Source organism: Gadus chalcogrammus, chromosome 2 (assembly GCF_026213295.1).
Source record: "Gadus chalcogrammus isolate NIFS_2021 chromosome 2, NIFS_Gcha_1.0, whole genome shotgun sequence".
NCBI lineage: Eukaryota > Metazoa > Chordata > Actinopteri > Gadiformes > Gadidae > Gadus > Gadus chalcogrammus.
In genome coordinates, this window is record NC_079413.1 from 14,138,005 (window position 1) to 14,152,666 (window position 14,662).

General features: G+C 42.5%; 1 protein-coding gene and 1 pseudogene across 1 annotated transcript; both read right to left on the bottom strand.

Annotated features, from left to right (window-relative positions):
* Positions 1 to 3,715: 3,715 nt before the first annotated feature.
* On the bottom strand, positions 3,716 to 5,934 carry LOC130375407 (keratin, type I cytoskeletal 13-like). The gene is made up of 6 exons (XM_056582323.1): positions 5,539 to 5,934; positions 5,328 to 5,410; positions 4,979 to 5,135; positions 4,679 to 4,840; positions 4,322 to 4,447; positions 3,716 to 4,006 (listed from the first exon to the last, which is right to left on the bottom strand). The coding sequence occupies exons 1-6, from the start codon at positions 5,926 to 5,928 to the stop codon at positions 3,731 to 3,733; spliced, it is 1,194 nt and encodes a 397-aa protein (XP_056438298.1). The 5' UTR covers positions 5,929 to 5,934; the 3' UTR covers positions 3,716 to 3,730.
* A 3,963-nt stretch (positions 5,935 to 9,897) lies between these two features.
* LOC130375402 (keratin, type I cytoskeletal 13-like) lies at positions 9,898 to 14,148 on the bottom strand (annotated as a pseudogene).
* Positions 14,149 to 14,662: the final 514 nt, after the last annotated feature.

Genomic DNA, 14,662 nt, shown 5'->3' on the forward strand with positions numbered 1-14,662 from the left:
GAGATAGCCAATATCCAAAGAGAATCTCTCAATCGCTCAACAGCTTTATTTTATAAAAGCAAACATGTCCTGCCTGTTCAGTTTAATCCTGTTTTATTTTGGTTTATGTTAGAGACAATGGCCCTCTTTTATCAAACGAACGTAGAAATGAGCGCAAATCTGAACGCATGATTCATCTTACGATAGGACCCACATGAGATTCACAAAACTTTCGTATCACACCAATCCCAGCGTACGAAGGATCTTGGTGTTGATAAATACGGTGGCTGAGATCGATCGTAATTAACGTAACACGCCCATATAAAAGCACGTCTTCAGAAGTCTCGCCCCTAACTTTTACGACATGGAGAAACGTCCAACGGTAAAAAAAAAAAGAGGAATTTTTTCCGAGACCGAAATGGAGACGCTCGTGTCACTGGTGGATGCGAACCATGATGCGAACCGTCTGGTTTTGTTTTTCGTAGCCTAAAAGCTGGCATTAAAGGCAAGCAAAAGAATGCTATATGGAAGGAAATAACTGTTGCAGTGAATAGTGTTTCCAATGTTCGTCGGGCTACGGAAGAGGTTTGTTAATTAAATTAATTAAATAATAGATTAAATGTAAAATTTCTGTTATCCAGCTTAAAACATTTCACATATATGCTATTGTTTGCATTGCGTTAGAGTTATTTTATTCCGAATAAGGTGAAGAAAAAATGGTCCGACATGAAGCTCAGCACCAAAAAACGTGTTGCGGCTGTGAAGCGGGCCAAGCAAGAAACGGGAGGAGGCCGGTGCATTGCGACTGCAGCGTAACTCACCGAGATGACTCTGACCATGTAGTGCGCCCTGATGTAGACGATGCCCAACGTTGCTATTTTGGAAAATAAAGAATTGTGCGTGCCCCCAGGCCATCGGGCTACCATGTTCAGGATTGACATTCTGGCATCGCAAATAATCTGAACATTAACTGAATGGTAGCTTTTGCGGTTGATGTACGCGTAATCGTTAATAGATGGTGGCTTCATACGCACATGGGTATACTCAACCGCACCAATCACATTTGGAAACCTAGCAATAGCATAAAAATCCTGTTTGATTCCAGTTTGCTGATCGTTATTATATGGGAATTTAATATAACGTTCGGAGAGGGACATTAGGCCTATAGCTGCCAAAACTGCTGGCATGGTTTGGCTAATACTTGGCTGGGAAATACCAGACCTGTTCCCGATCTCCCGCTGAAAGGTCCCGGTGGCCAAAAAACCCCAAGGTAGAGCACACCTGCACTGGCACAGGTATTGCGTTTGATCGCCTAGTTTCTCGCCTTAACTGTGGCTCCGAAGCATTGCATAGCTCCATCAGGAGATGCCTTGGGAGACGAAAACAGCTCAAGAGCCATTCATCGCTCTCCATAAAAAAAATCGGCGCGGTCTCGAAAAACTCTCTCTCGTCTTAGACGTGCGTTGAGGTCCTCTAACAGAGCCAGATCTGCCATCGCTGAGACTCAACCACCTATTTGGCAAAGCTCCGGTTTATATAGACAGCTGAATAAACATTTCACCTGTCACATTCTAATTATTTTCATAGCTATACTGTTTTTAATTAGGCCTGACTTTAATTGTTTGAACGGCTGGGCTAATTCCAATTTATTTAGTAATTAATACAGATGTGCAACATAGGCTACTTGTGCTGCACTATTCATCAGTGAAATACCCGTATGATGCGCCAAAAAAACTTGTGTACACGAGCTCAGACCTGACTTGAGATTTCATCGCAGCCTGCGCTCACGTTCAAATTGATAAATGCCAAGCTCAACGTTGAAATGAGCGTACGTCCATTTTCCGCATGTTTTCTGTCGTACGCTCGTTTGATAAATGAGGGCCATTGGGAGGTAGTATACTCTTGTACTTACATAATAGGCACCTCAGGACGTTGTGGTTGTTCAGACGGAGAGCCCGTTCTGATCCTTGGGATTTTGAGGTAAAACAGAGTAGAATTGATTTTCTCAAGTGAAAGGATTACGGTTCTGTACGAACCAAACTTGCAGCTATTGATTCTAAATGGTCTCACTTGTTGTTGTTGTTGTTGTTGTTGTTGTTGTTGTTGTTGTTGTTGTTGTTGTTGTTGTTGCTGTTGTTGTTGCTCTGATGGCCAGTTGCTTGAGTGATTGGTGAAGAGGAAAGCTATTTTATGGGCCCACTTAAGGGAGGGTCGGTAAGGGTTGTACACAGGGAATAGTTGTCGGTTCTGTAATACTTGGCTAACGGTGTCGAGCAGGTCCTTCAAGGGTTGCTGTCGTTTGACCACCACCCCCCACACACACCTTTCAGTTTCTTTAAGCAGTGTTCATCAGGAAATGTGTTACGTATGCAACCCTGTATGCCCACCTACTTCTGAGTAGGCCTACAGTGCAAGGTTCATTCGATTCTTCTTGAGTCCTGGAACTACCCAAATTGTCGCCAACAAATGTTGTGTAGCTTGGAATGTGTAACATGGGTAAAAAATACAGCTATCCTAGATATACATATATATTTGGTCAGATTTTGAAAAAACTGTTATTATTTGTAATGTAACCGTTTTATACTATTTCACAATTAATAACATTTTTATAGAATAAAAGTCTTATATATCTGAAAAACCAATGTTTAGTCAAAATATATGTAGGCTATATTACATTTTTATGTCAGCAACCAACAAAGGGCTAATTTACTTAAGAAGTTGCTGACAACTTCACAACATTCAGTAAAAGAAAGAGAAAGTTCTACCAAATGTAGTAGATGTTGCATTTTGCAGTGAATTAAGTATGCACACTTCCACTTGTTCTGACAGTAGACCACAAACTGCTAGTTTGTTTTTAATTTCACACATATGCCATCTTGTCTCTTCGAATTTTGTTGAAGTCAATCTATATACACATAGCCTCAAAAGGTACATCAGGGCACTATCTAAATGTTGCTTTAACACGTTACCCATGTAAGTGTGATTTTGTAGTAAAGGGAGGACGGAATGTTTTGTCAAAATTATGAGAAAGAATTGTTCTATATGCGCAGAAGACAGTTTGGAGCATGTGAAAGAGTGGCGAGAGAGATTTCATGTTTTATGTTATGCTTCTAAAAGTTATGGAAAACGCAATATCTAAATCTTTATCATTGGAAAATGTAGATCGGAGAATGCAGACAGCACAGCCGATGACCATTTGTTACCAAATTGTTTCCCAAGTTTTCCCTGGCCGGGTTCATTTATGACGTTCAGTTCAACAACTGCTATTTCTCGTTTATTCCAGTCAGGTACGTTTTCATTGAGGGTTGTAATTTGTCGGTACAGCACAGTGAGCCCAGAATCCCTCCCATTACTACTCCAAGCCCTCCCGTCACTCCATCAATGACTCCTCTCTCTTGGATCGTCTATGCTTTGGTTCACCATTTATTTCTTGGCTCCTATTTGTTTTTATTATCGGCCATCCTCTTGTTTGTTTTACACAAAGTCTTTAAATCCCAACATTTCCTCTACAATTTTTAAATGAGCAATTCTTGTCTGTTACTTTTCTCCAGTGCTTTTATTTATGCAGTTTCATGTGCCCCCTCATAACAAATCAATCAGCCAGTGATTTGTTTGGCACTTGGCAAAGTCGAAATATCATTGCAAGAACACACAAGATAACATATACAAAGGCAGTTCATGTCAGTTCTTCAGAAAAGTTTTATTTTTCAGATTTAACGGAACATCATTAAGGCACAAGTAAGTGTACGATTTATTTTACGACAACAGTAGTAGTGTAAGTTTTAGTTGTAGTAGTAGAAGTAGATTCAGACAGCTCTCCGTCCATCAGCCTCCTGTACTCAGCGATCTCCAGCTCCAGCCTGGTCTTGATGTCCAGCAGCATCTGGTACTGTTCTCTCTGGTTAGCCAGGCCGGCCCTCAGGTCACCCAGCTGTTCCTCCAGAGCCGTCACCTGTCTCTGATAGCCTGCTAGCATGTTGCCATACCTGCCCTGTGTATCTCCCAGGTTGCTTCGCAGGGACGCAATCTTTTGGAGGAATGGGAGAAAAGACATAAGAATGCATGATGTTTTGATCCAATGTTCCTTGTCGCATCAACCAAAGAAATACCTTTACGTGCCATACATGTCATTAAGGAGCAGGTAGTCTGTAAGAAATCTTGCTCTCAGGGATCACTATAGGTAGCCTGCAGACTTGGAGTCAAAAGACCTGACCATTTATAGTTCAGAATATTCTTCCCTCTTTTGACATTGATTCTATTCTATCCCATTGTACACTAGACCGTTCTATACCATCTCACTCTGCTCTGAATACTAGTGATGCATGATGTCTCGGGATCTTACCATGCTGCTTTGGGATTGGAGCTCAATCTCCAGACTCTGCATGGAGCGTCGGATCTCGGTGAGCTCGCTCTTGGAAGACTCGACCGTCAAGGTGCTGGCAGAAACTTGGCTGTTGAGTTCGTTGGTCTGGAGATAAAGAAGATCATTAGAAACAGTGTATCGAGAATTAAAGATATAATCGGAAAGAGGAGCCTCCTTTTGTAAAAACTAAGCATATTTGAAAGAAAAATAAATAATACCCCAAGGAATCAAAAGTCAAGACATACTGAATCAAAGAAAATCCTTTAACAAGTGATTGTGCACGGGCAACATGTGCAACCACCGGGTTTCAAGCATGACATGGTGCAGCCAGCCCACCTTGGTGAAGAACCAGGCCTCCAGCGCCTTGTGGTTCTTCTCTGTCACTCCCTCGTAGTGACTCCTAATCTCGGCCATGGCGACGGACAGGTCCGCCTGTGGTGCAGCATCCACCTCCACGTTCACCTGACCTCCCAACTGGGATCGAATAACCAGTAGCTCCTGGAAAAGCACAAACACACACAATCACACACACATCAACAAAAACAAGAACCAAAAGCTTGATTTCACTGTTAACTGACAATATGGCCCGCTCCACAATCATGTTAGGGTGTCTCTTTCGGTGTTGTTTTGCCTTACCTCCTCGTGTGTCTGCTTCATCTTGAAGAGCTCAAGTGTAAGCCCCTCAATGTCCTCCTGCAGGCTGCTCCTGTCTCTGGTCAGCTCAACCATAACCCCTTTGAGATTAGTAATGTCTGCCTCCACCATCTGATGCATAGCCAGCTCATTCTCATACCTGGACAATGAAATTAAAGCTGCTTAATGCGGATGTACACACTTTTGCTGATGATCAATGCAAGACACATATAGTCAATGATATACTGTATCTGTGTTTGAATGTCAGTTAGGTCATCAGCCCCAGCATGTGTTTTAGGACTTTATGTTGCATCATGTAAGAAGTCATGGAATAAACACAAGGTGAACTCACTTCATTTTGAAGTCATCTGCTGCAAGTTTGGCATTGTCAATAGATAGGAAGATACTAGAGTTTCCACGGGCGGCCAAGTTAATCTGAAAGAAGGGTTGAATAGAATGGAAAGTAGAGTCTTATTATTCAATGTTCAACAAAATATACACCTTATTTAGATGGTAACTCCCATGTTCAAGTCAGTAAAGCAAAAAAACGTATCAACGCTTACCTGGTACTGAATGTCTTTGATTGTTGCCTGGAAGCCAACCAAGTCGTGGGCCTCTGGCAACATCTTGGTCTCCATGAACCTCATGATGTTCAGCTCCAGCTCGCGGTTGGCCTTCTCGAGGATGCTCACCTTCTCCAGGTAGCTGGCCAGACGGTTGTTCAGGTTCTGCATGGTGGCCTTCTCGCTGATGGACTGGTTCATGGAGACGGCCTGGTTGAACCCTGAGCCCTGACTGATGCGGACACCGAAGCCCCCTGCGCCGCCATACACACTGCCGCCACCGGCCCCGGAGGCCTGGGCACCAGACATGTCAGACGAGGAGGACATCATCCTGGAGCTCCTGATGGCTGAGCCAGAAGAGTAACCGCTGCGGCTAGAGAAGGAGGCCATTGAGTCAGTGGTTGTTTCTGAGCGGCTGCTGTGGTTGTTGTTGTTGCTCTGCTGGTCAGGGGCTTGAATGAGCTGCTGAAGAGGCAGCCTCTTATATGGGCCTTCTGAAGGGCCGATAGGTTTGTGATTTTCACATAGTTGTTTGACCTAAAATGCTGCCCAGGGCAAGGAATGTGCCCTGGCCAGGGAAAGTGCCTCTGAAACCACCCCCCCCCCCCCCCCCCCCCCCCCCCCCCCCACACACCTGGCAGCATTGTTTTAACTAGTCTGGTCACTCTAAGGGGCTGTGCCCTTTTAGTCCCTTACAGCTTGAGGCCATCCAAGCACACCTTCAACATTCTGCTTAATTACATCAGATTACTAGCGTGCCTTTTACAGTAAAATAATGACGATGGTTTATGTTATAAATGTTAATTATTGGATGTTTAACATATCAGCAAGCTAATAGACTTGATTTAGAAATTATGGAGTTTCAACAATCGATCAAGGCCCACCAAGTTCGGGGTCCCGGCTCGCATGCGTGAGAACGACACAGATTGACGAGACATTCAAATATTTGAGTAATCTGGCATGAAACAGAGAATACAAAGACAGCATGCATTTACCATTTCACTGATATTTAATAGTTTTATTGTACACTTGCTCACTAAGCCTCTGCACCACTCAAAGTCAGTGAATGAACAGCGAGTCAGCTACTCAGCGACTAGTGGGTCTGGGAGGAGTCGACTCGGAGAACGAACGAGACAAACGAGATGAACGAGAGAGAATAATCAGGTCGGTTCGCTCTTGATAAAGATTTGTTCATTCGAACTGATTCGGTCACAAATGACCCATCACTAGTATATATATATGTATATACATCTACATATATATATATATATATATATATATATATATATATATATATATATATATATTTACGTAGATATATACATGATCACTGGGCACCTTCTCTTGTTTGAATTTGCATTTATACACTTTAATAAACTGTGAAGTACTGGTACTTCGCCACATTCTAATTTACACTTTACACGTTATAATTTATATTGTTTACACCGTCTGTTTTGAATACCCTGTTTGTTCTGTTTGCCTTTACTTTAGCATTTACTTTAGCTTCTATTTTTGTTTATCATTAGTACCTTGTATTTTTATTGTATTGTATTTTATCCTGGATTTTCCACTACTGCTGGGCTGTTGTAACTAAGGAATATCCCCTCCAAGGGATTAATAAAGTTGTTTTCTATCTATGTATTATCTATCTATCTTTCTAAAACAAATAGTTTTGGTGTTAATAACATGGCTGACATCTTACAACATAAGATGTCCAGGTACGGACCAGGTACGGGATGTAGTTGGTATTGGTTGGTTTAAATTGGTTTATTCTTTTACTTCAACTCCCTTAATGGCAGACTGCATTCATGTTTTCATTCAAGAATAAACCGTTCAGTTTCCTTCAGTGTTCATCAGGAATGCTATGTGCTACGTATGCATCCCTGAGGGTGCCCCCCGACCCGCCCATTGCTTCTGCTTAGGCCTACAGTGCATCGCTTGGAGCGGTAGGCCAGTTGGACTTCATTCCATTCTTCTTGAACATCTAGGCCCATATGTCATCATAGTATCTGAGTAACCAACATAATTGTAATACCTCTTTATCCCTCCTTTTCTTTATTAAACAATCCTTGGCGTTGTATCAGAGGATACTGGAAAAAATTAATTGAAAACAATGTAGGCTACTAGGAACATTTGGAACTAGATTAATTTGTATTTCTTTACAAATATTGGGTTGCTTTGAAATTGAGAAATGGATAAAAAATTACCGCTTTCCTGGACCAAATGCTCTCCCAAAAGGGATTTGGAAGTGTACCATTGTCTTGTTTGTTTAGATCTGGTATGAGTTCCTTGTGTTTCACGGTTTATATCTGCCGGGGACATGGTCAGGAGCAGGGGTTGTTGCCAATTCAGTGGTCTGTCCACGGGCCATGGTCGCTCAGACCGACCCCTGGTTACTACCACTAAGGGGCGCCCAAGCCTATGTTTTCTATCTATGCTAAGCCTATATCTTTTCCAGTTAGCGAATGGTCTGTGGAGTGGTATTTGTGGTCCTTAGCGACCTCCTCCATCTCTGGCCTTGTTGGCAACGCTGTTAGCAGAAGAAATGTCAGAGATCATAATCCCTTGTCTATTAAATATACTCTTTTATTGATTATGCCTGTTATATCTTATATCTGTCCGTCCATGTGTTTATATATCCATCTATCTATCTTTATATCTGTCTGTCTGTCTGTCTGTCTGTCTGTCTGTCTGTCTGTCTGTCTGTCTGTCTGTCTGTCTGTCTGTCTGTCTGTCTGTCTGTCTGTCTGTCTGTCTGTCTGTCTGTCTGTCTGTCTGTCTGTTAGCAAATATGTAGCAATTTAATTGAACTTTTTCTAAAGATTAACCGGTGCTCCATATGGTTCTTGTGGTCTGGTCAGTTGCTCATTGGTCAGTAGTGTTGTCTGTTAAGTTGTCCTTCTGGTACGGACCAGTTAAGTGGTCCGTCTCATGGTTGAAGGGGTCTTGAGGTGCTTTTGAGAAACCTTGTGCATGCATTGTATTATTTTTCTTTGTTGATCTGAGAAACAGTTATTGAACATGCAGGAACTCAACCGCCATGCTTCCCTGGTTTCCTTTCTGGGTTTAACCCATTCAAATGATGAAACTATTTTAAATCCCCACCTCACACCCTGCAGCTCCACCTGCCACTCCCCCCTGTCCCCTCCTTGGACGCGTCAGGGTTCTCATGATACAATACAAATTGTATAGGATATTTCAAACATAGTAATATTGGACTTGGTAGGCGATCAGAACTGTTAACTTTGAGCTCTTCTTACGTAATGTACAAAATGCTTGATAAAAGGCACAAACTTTCACGTATTCATTCTCACTAATCCATTTAAGACCTCACCTCATCACACTACCTATCACTCCTCCACCTGTCACTCCTCAACTTTTCACTCCTCCAACTGTCTCTCCTCCACCTGCAACTCGTCCAACATCCACTCCTTCCTCAGCTGCCTCTTCCCGGTTTGTAACAGCATTCTCGTGCGAGTGTATCCGCGGATGCATCATACATTTATTTTTTGATTATCACTTAATAGGGTCCTTTTTTATGTGGTGTTTAAATATGTGTACTGTTTGTCGAATTGTCTATTTAAAAAAAATTCTAGCATAGCCCTCGACGTTTTCACTTTCTTACCGTATATCACCCTATATATGCGCAAGTGCATTCAACTGCCGTATATTACATGCATTATTTCTATGCACAAATGAATGCTCCGACTCATTTGTTAATTTGAACGAGATGCGAGGGTCAAAATTCGGAAAAGATCCAGACGTTGCATCACTTGTGCCAAAACCCCTGGTTCATACGCCAATCATGGAGGATAACCTTAATGCGAACACCTTGGTTTGAAGCAATAACAATCATGAACTAATATGAGTTCTAAACATCAATAAAGGTTATGTATCTACAGACCGTTGGAGGGGCTTGAGTAGGTATAATGCACATTAAATATCAAACTTTAAAAAAGAAGAGATACTTATGCCATTATCCACACTGAGACGTCACCTCCTTCCTTTTCCCCAGCAAACCGGAACCATTTTAGCATATTTGAAATTACACAACAGGCGGTTTTATGCAACAGAATCGGGGAGTACACATTTTGTTGTAAAATGGTTAATTTTAACATATTCTTACAAATATTGGCATTCAAAGCGATTTATGTGTGTGGAAATCCAACACATAGTCCCTTGAAATTATTGTTTTACCCATAGCATTTTCCTGTGCTCCCTTGTTTCAAATCCATCAACAAGTAAAAATATGGCCATTCAGAATAGAGGAATTATCATTCCAAGAACACATAGGAAAAAACGTGTCAGGACTCAAATGTCGGTTCCACAGAAATAGTTTTATTTCCAAATTCTGTGAACGGTACGTAGTTTATTGAATGTTACTTTTTGTGCTGAGAGGATATTTGATAGATCTACTTCTCCTTAGTAATCAGGTTTGGAGCAGGGCTGGGGAACAAAGAGCATAAAGTAAAAGGTATATTCAGGAAAGCATCAACTTTATTTAATCTTCAAAGACAGAGATGAAACATAATGTAAATGCGGGGGACACAGTCAATCCCACTTTGCCAGTCAAGGGTAATCATATAATACTAAAAGTAGTGGTAGGAATTATCCAACTACAAAAGGAGACACGTCCCTTACAGCTCTCCGTCCATCAGCCTCCTGTACTCAGCGATCTCCAGCTCCAGCCTGGTCTTGATATCCAGCAGCATCTGGTACTGTTGTCCCTGCGTAGCCAGGCCGGCCCTCAGGTCTCCCAGCTGTTCCTCCAGAGCCGTCACCTGTCTCTGGTATCCTGCCACGCATGTTGCCATACCTGCCCTGTGTATCTCTCAGGGGTGCCTTCCAGAGATGCTTTCTGTAGAACACAACCAAGGAGAAAGTGTATTGATGACAAATTCCACTGGCCTCATGAGTCACAGAGGAATCAGGAGAATTGAGACTGACTCAAATTAAAAATGGAACTTGTGTACCCACCATGCTAATTGGGACTGGAGCTCAATCTCCAGGCTCTGTAGGGTGCGTTTGACCTCGGTGATCTCAGAACGGGAGCTTTGGAGTGTTTTCAGTGCTGACAGAAACTTCCTTGTTCAGCTCCTCTGACTGAAAACGAAAACCACAAAGAATAAATACAAAATCATATCCATTTCATATTGGATTCAGTATTAGGCAAGGGAAGGTAGGTCTACCTTGGCTTGGAACCAGACTTCCAGTGCCTTGCGGTTCTTGGTGGCAACGGCCTCATAGTGTTCCCTCATTGTTGCCAGGGTGACAGACATATCCTCCTGTGGTGCGGCGTCCACTTCCACGTTCACCTGACCTCCAATACTGGAGCGCGCAAGCAGCAGTAGTTCCTTTACAAAGAAAGGGGCAACTTGGGTCAAAAGTCTCATCCAATTTCTAGCCATATTAGCTGGTCCTGATACAAGAAATCGTTGTGTCCTAGTGATTGCAATGATGTTATTTTGGTAATTTGACCACAAAAGAGATATTGATATTATATTTTCTGCTCTGGCAATGCATGTGAAACCCCCTTACCTACTTCTTCGTGGTTTGCTCTTGATTTGAAATATAAGCTCCTGCCCTGCAGGACCCTGCAGACCCTGCTCTCTAGGTCGAGTCTGCCCATGGTCAGCTCGTCATAGAGCCTCTTGAGTCCGGAAATGTCCGGCCTCCACACTTTGGGCGCATGTTGTAGACTCATTGTCATACATACTGCAATAAAAACCACAATACAACAGTTTGAGTAGCGTTTTGTAGCAATGACGTGGCGGTTCTGTAACGTGGCAAGGATGGCATGCTTTAATGTTATAGACTCTCAAATCTGTGGAGAACTGTGAGCACAACTAAAGCCATCCCCTGCTGTTGCCATGCTACTTTACCTACCAACCTCTTTAAGACTGTTTCAACTGCATAGGTGCAGTAGACATATTGCAGATAGTTCAAGCACCTCTCTCCAGTTCCGGCCATTTTCCCAAAAGCTTTGAAAACTGGCATTTAGTAAAGCCACTCTTTAAAAAAGCCTAGAGCCTAGATCCCTATATTATTAACAACTACAGACCAATATCAAATCTACCCTTCAAAAGTAAAATCATTGAGAAAGTTGTCCTCCAGCAACTTAATCACTTCCTGGCATCAACTGGTTGCTTTGACTCCTTCCAATCAGGATTTCGACCCCTGCACAGCACTGAGACCGCCCTTATTGAAGTTGTAAACGACATCCGTCTTAACACAGACTCTGGCAAAACCTCAATACTAATGCTACTTGACCTCAGTGCTGCATTCGAGACTGTAGACTAACATTACTTCTGGACAGGTTAGAAAACTGGGTGGGGCTTTCAGGCACAGTCTTAAATTGGTTCAGATCCTACCTACAAAATAGGAACTACTTTGTTTCCATTGGCGACTTTGTATCAGAATCAACCAACGTGACATGTGGAGTCCCACAAGGTTCGATCTTAGGACCCTCTTTATTTTACATCTACATGCTCCCACTAGGGCAAATCATGCAAAATAACGATATTGACCATCATTGCATCATTGCTATGCTGATGACACGCAAATCTATGTATCGCTATCACCAAATGACTATCGGCCCATAGATCTGCTGTGCCAGTGCATTGAGCAAGTGAAAGAATGGATGTGCCGAAATTTCCTTCAACTAAATGAGGACAAAACAGAGGTAATTGTATTTGGTTCTAAAACGGAAAGGCTTAAAGTAACCCAACACCTTCACTCGCTGTCCCTGAAAACCTCAATCAAAGCCGGAAATCTAGGGGTTATCATGGATTCAGATTTACATTTCGACAGTCACATCAAATCAGTTACAAAATCGGCATATTATCACCAAGTACACCAAGTGTAGCAAGACTTAGAGGGCTCATGTCCACCGAAGACTTACAAAAACTTGTACATGCTTTTATCACTAGTAAGTCTCCTTACAGGTCTCCCAAAACAAACCCTGAGGAAGCTTCAGCTTGTTCAGAATGCTGCTGCTAGAGTTCTAACAAAGACCAAAAAAATTGAACATATTACACCAATTCCGAAATCTTTACATTGGCTTCCTGTAGGTCAGAGAATTGATTTTAAAATCATGTTGCTAACCTATAAATCCCTACATGGTTTAGGCCCAAAATATTTAACTGATATGCTTCCACTACATAAGCCTTCTAGACCACTAAGATCCTCTCAGACCAATCTGTTAATTATCCCCAGAGTAAACACGAAACATAGGAAAGCAGGATTTAGTTACTATGCAACAAATAGCTGGAATAAACTCCCAGAGGATTTAAGACTTGCCCCAACTCTGAGCACCTTTAAAACAAGACTGAAGACTTTTATGTTAGCTTTAGCTTTCTGCTAAATCTTAAATACATTGCACTTTCTAATAAGCTTTTTTAACTTCGCCTTTATTTTCTATTTTAATACTAAAATGCCTTTTTAACTTTCTATTTTACCCATTTCTTTGCATATGTTTTATTATTTTATTTTATTGTATGACAATGTTTATATGTGAAGCACTTTGAGTCTGCCTTGTGTATGAAAAGTGCTATATAAATAAAGTTGCCTTGCCTTGCCTACTTCTGTGAAACATTGGATTAAACTAAATATATACTTCAATGTTATATTATTATTATAATTTCAATAAACATCCAGTGTTGCTTCTCTGGTGTACTGACTTAACCCTGAAGTCATCTGAGGCAAGCGTAGCATTGTCAATAGCCAGAAGGACTGCTCCTCTTGAGCGGGTTGCATCAATAATCTGAAATGAGAAACAACATTCATTCGTTAAATATTTGATAAATAACTATTTTTAAATCGCTCAAATATTTATTTAACATTTATGTAAAGTTAGGTCAAGTTTGCACTGTTTTCTGTTCTGTCAAACTAGTTCAGTTTTCAGGGCATACTTTTGGGCGTGGCTATACACACAGAACACAGAGCTGTGCTTGGCCTGGTTCCTCTAAGCAAACAGGCCCAATATCAAATGTCTCACCTGGTCTTTGTTTGTGTTAATCTATCAAACATGCTTTGTTAACATGGACTCATTGTCCTACTGTTCCACAAAGACATCGCCATTCATTGATACACAGACATTGGATTGCCCATCAGAGTTAATAAACTCACACTGTATGATAAATGTATGTTCTCATGATGTCAGGCTTGAAGTGGTCTCACCTGCTCCTGAAGGAGCCTGATGGTGGCCTTGTGGGCGGTGCAGTCGTGAGTCTCCACCAAGGTCTTGTTCAACAAGAACTGGTGGATCTTCGCCTCCAGATCGGCGTTGGCCCTCTCCAGGGTGCGCACCTTCTCCAGGTAGCTGCCCAGGCGGTCGTTCAGGTTCTGCATGGTGGCCTTCTTAGATTCGTTGATGTCCACGGCGTCCGACAGCTGGAAGCTTGATCCACCAGATGCAAAGCCAGAGCCGGCCCCGGCGGCCCCGAAGGACCTGGAGGCGTTGGTGCTGGAGATGCGGACCCCGCTGCCTCCAGCGCCACCGTACACGCTTCCGGCCCGCATGGAGCCCAGGCGGCTGCCGCCGGATCCACCATAGGAACGAGAGAAGGAGGAAGTCATGGCTGCTGTGTGAGGGTCTGTCTGCTCTGAGAGGAGAAGGGAACTGGTGTCAAGCGGTTGGACCTCCCTCCTTTTGTATGCAACCAAAACATAAGGAAGGGCTTCAGGAACAGCCCAGCCCCCATTCCCTGCAGGCAAATTATTAGGGAAATGAAGACACACACAGGCCCTGACACACAGCCAGACCCAAACACACACACAGTCTTTCACACTTCTGGACTTAACGTCCATCCCCAAGAGATGGGGCATGGTGGGCATGATATATTGGACAATATATCAGAGGTGGAATGTTAAGTTTTTCCCAGAAACATCAGACAAATATGCAGTGTTTTTTATGAAACAAGACCGCTTTGACGCCTTTTAAAATATGTGGTCTAGTAAAGCACAGGTTTAGTGTTCTAATGGCAACAGAATCCTCTTGCATTCATTCATTCATTCTAAAAAAAACGTATTGGGCATTCTTGCGCCCATTACCACGCCCCAAAGGTCGGAGTAAATTGGAATTTGAATTACAGGCGTTGCCAAGCAACGTGGCCATAGCGTCTTC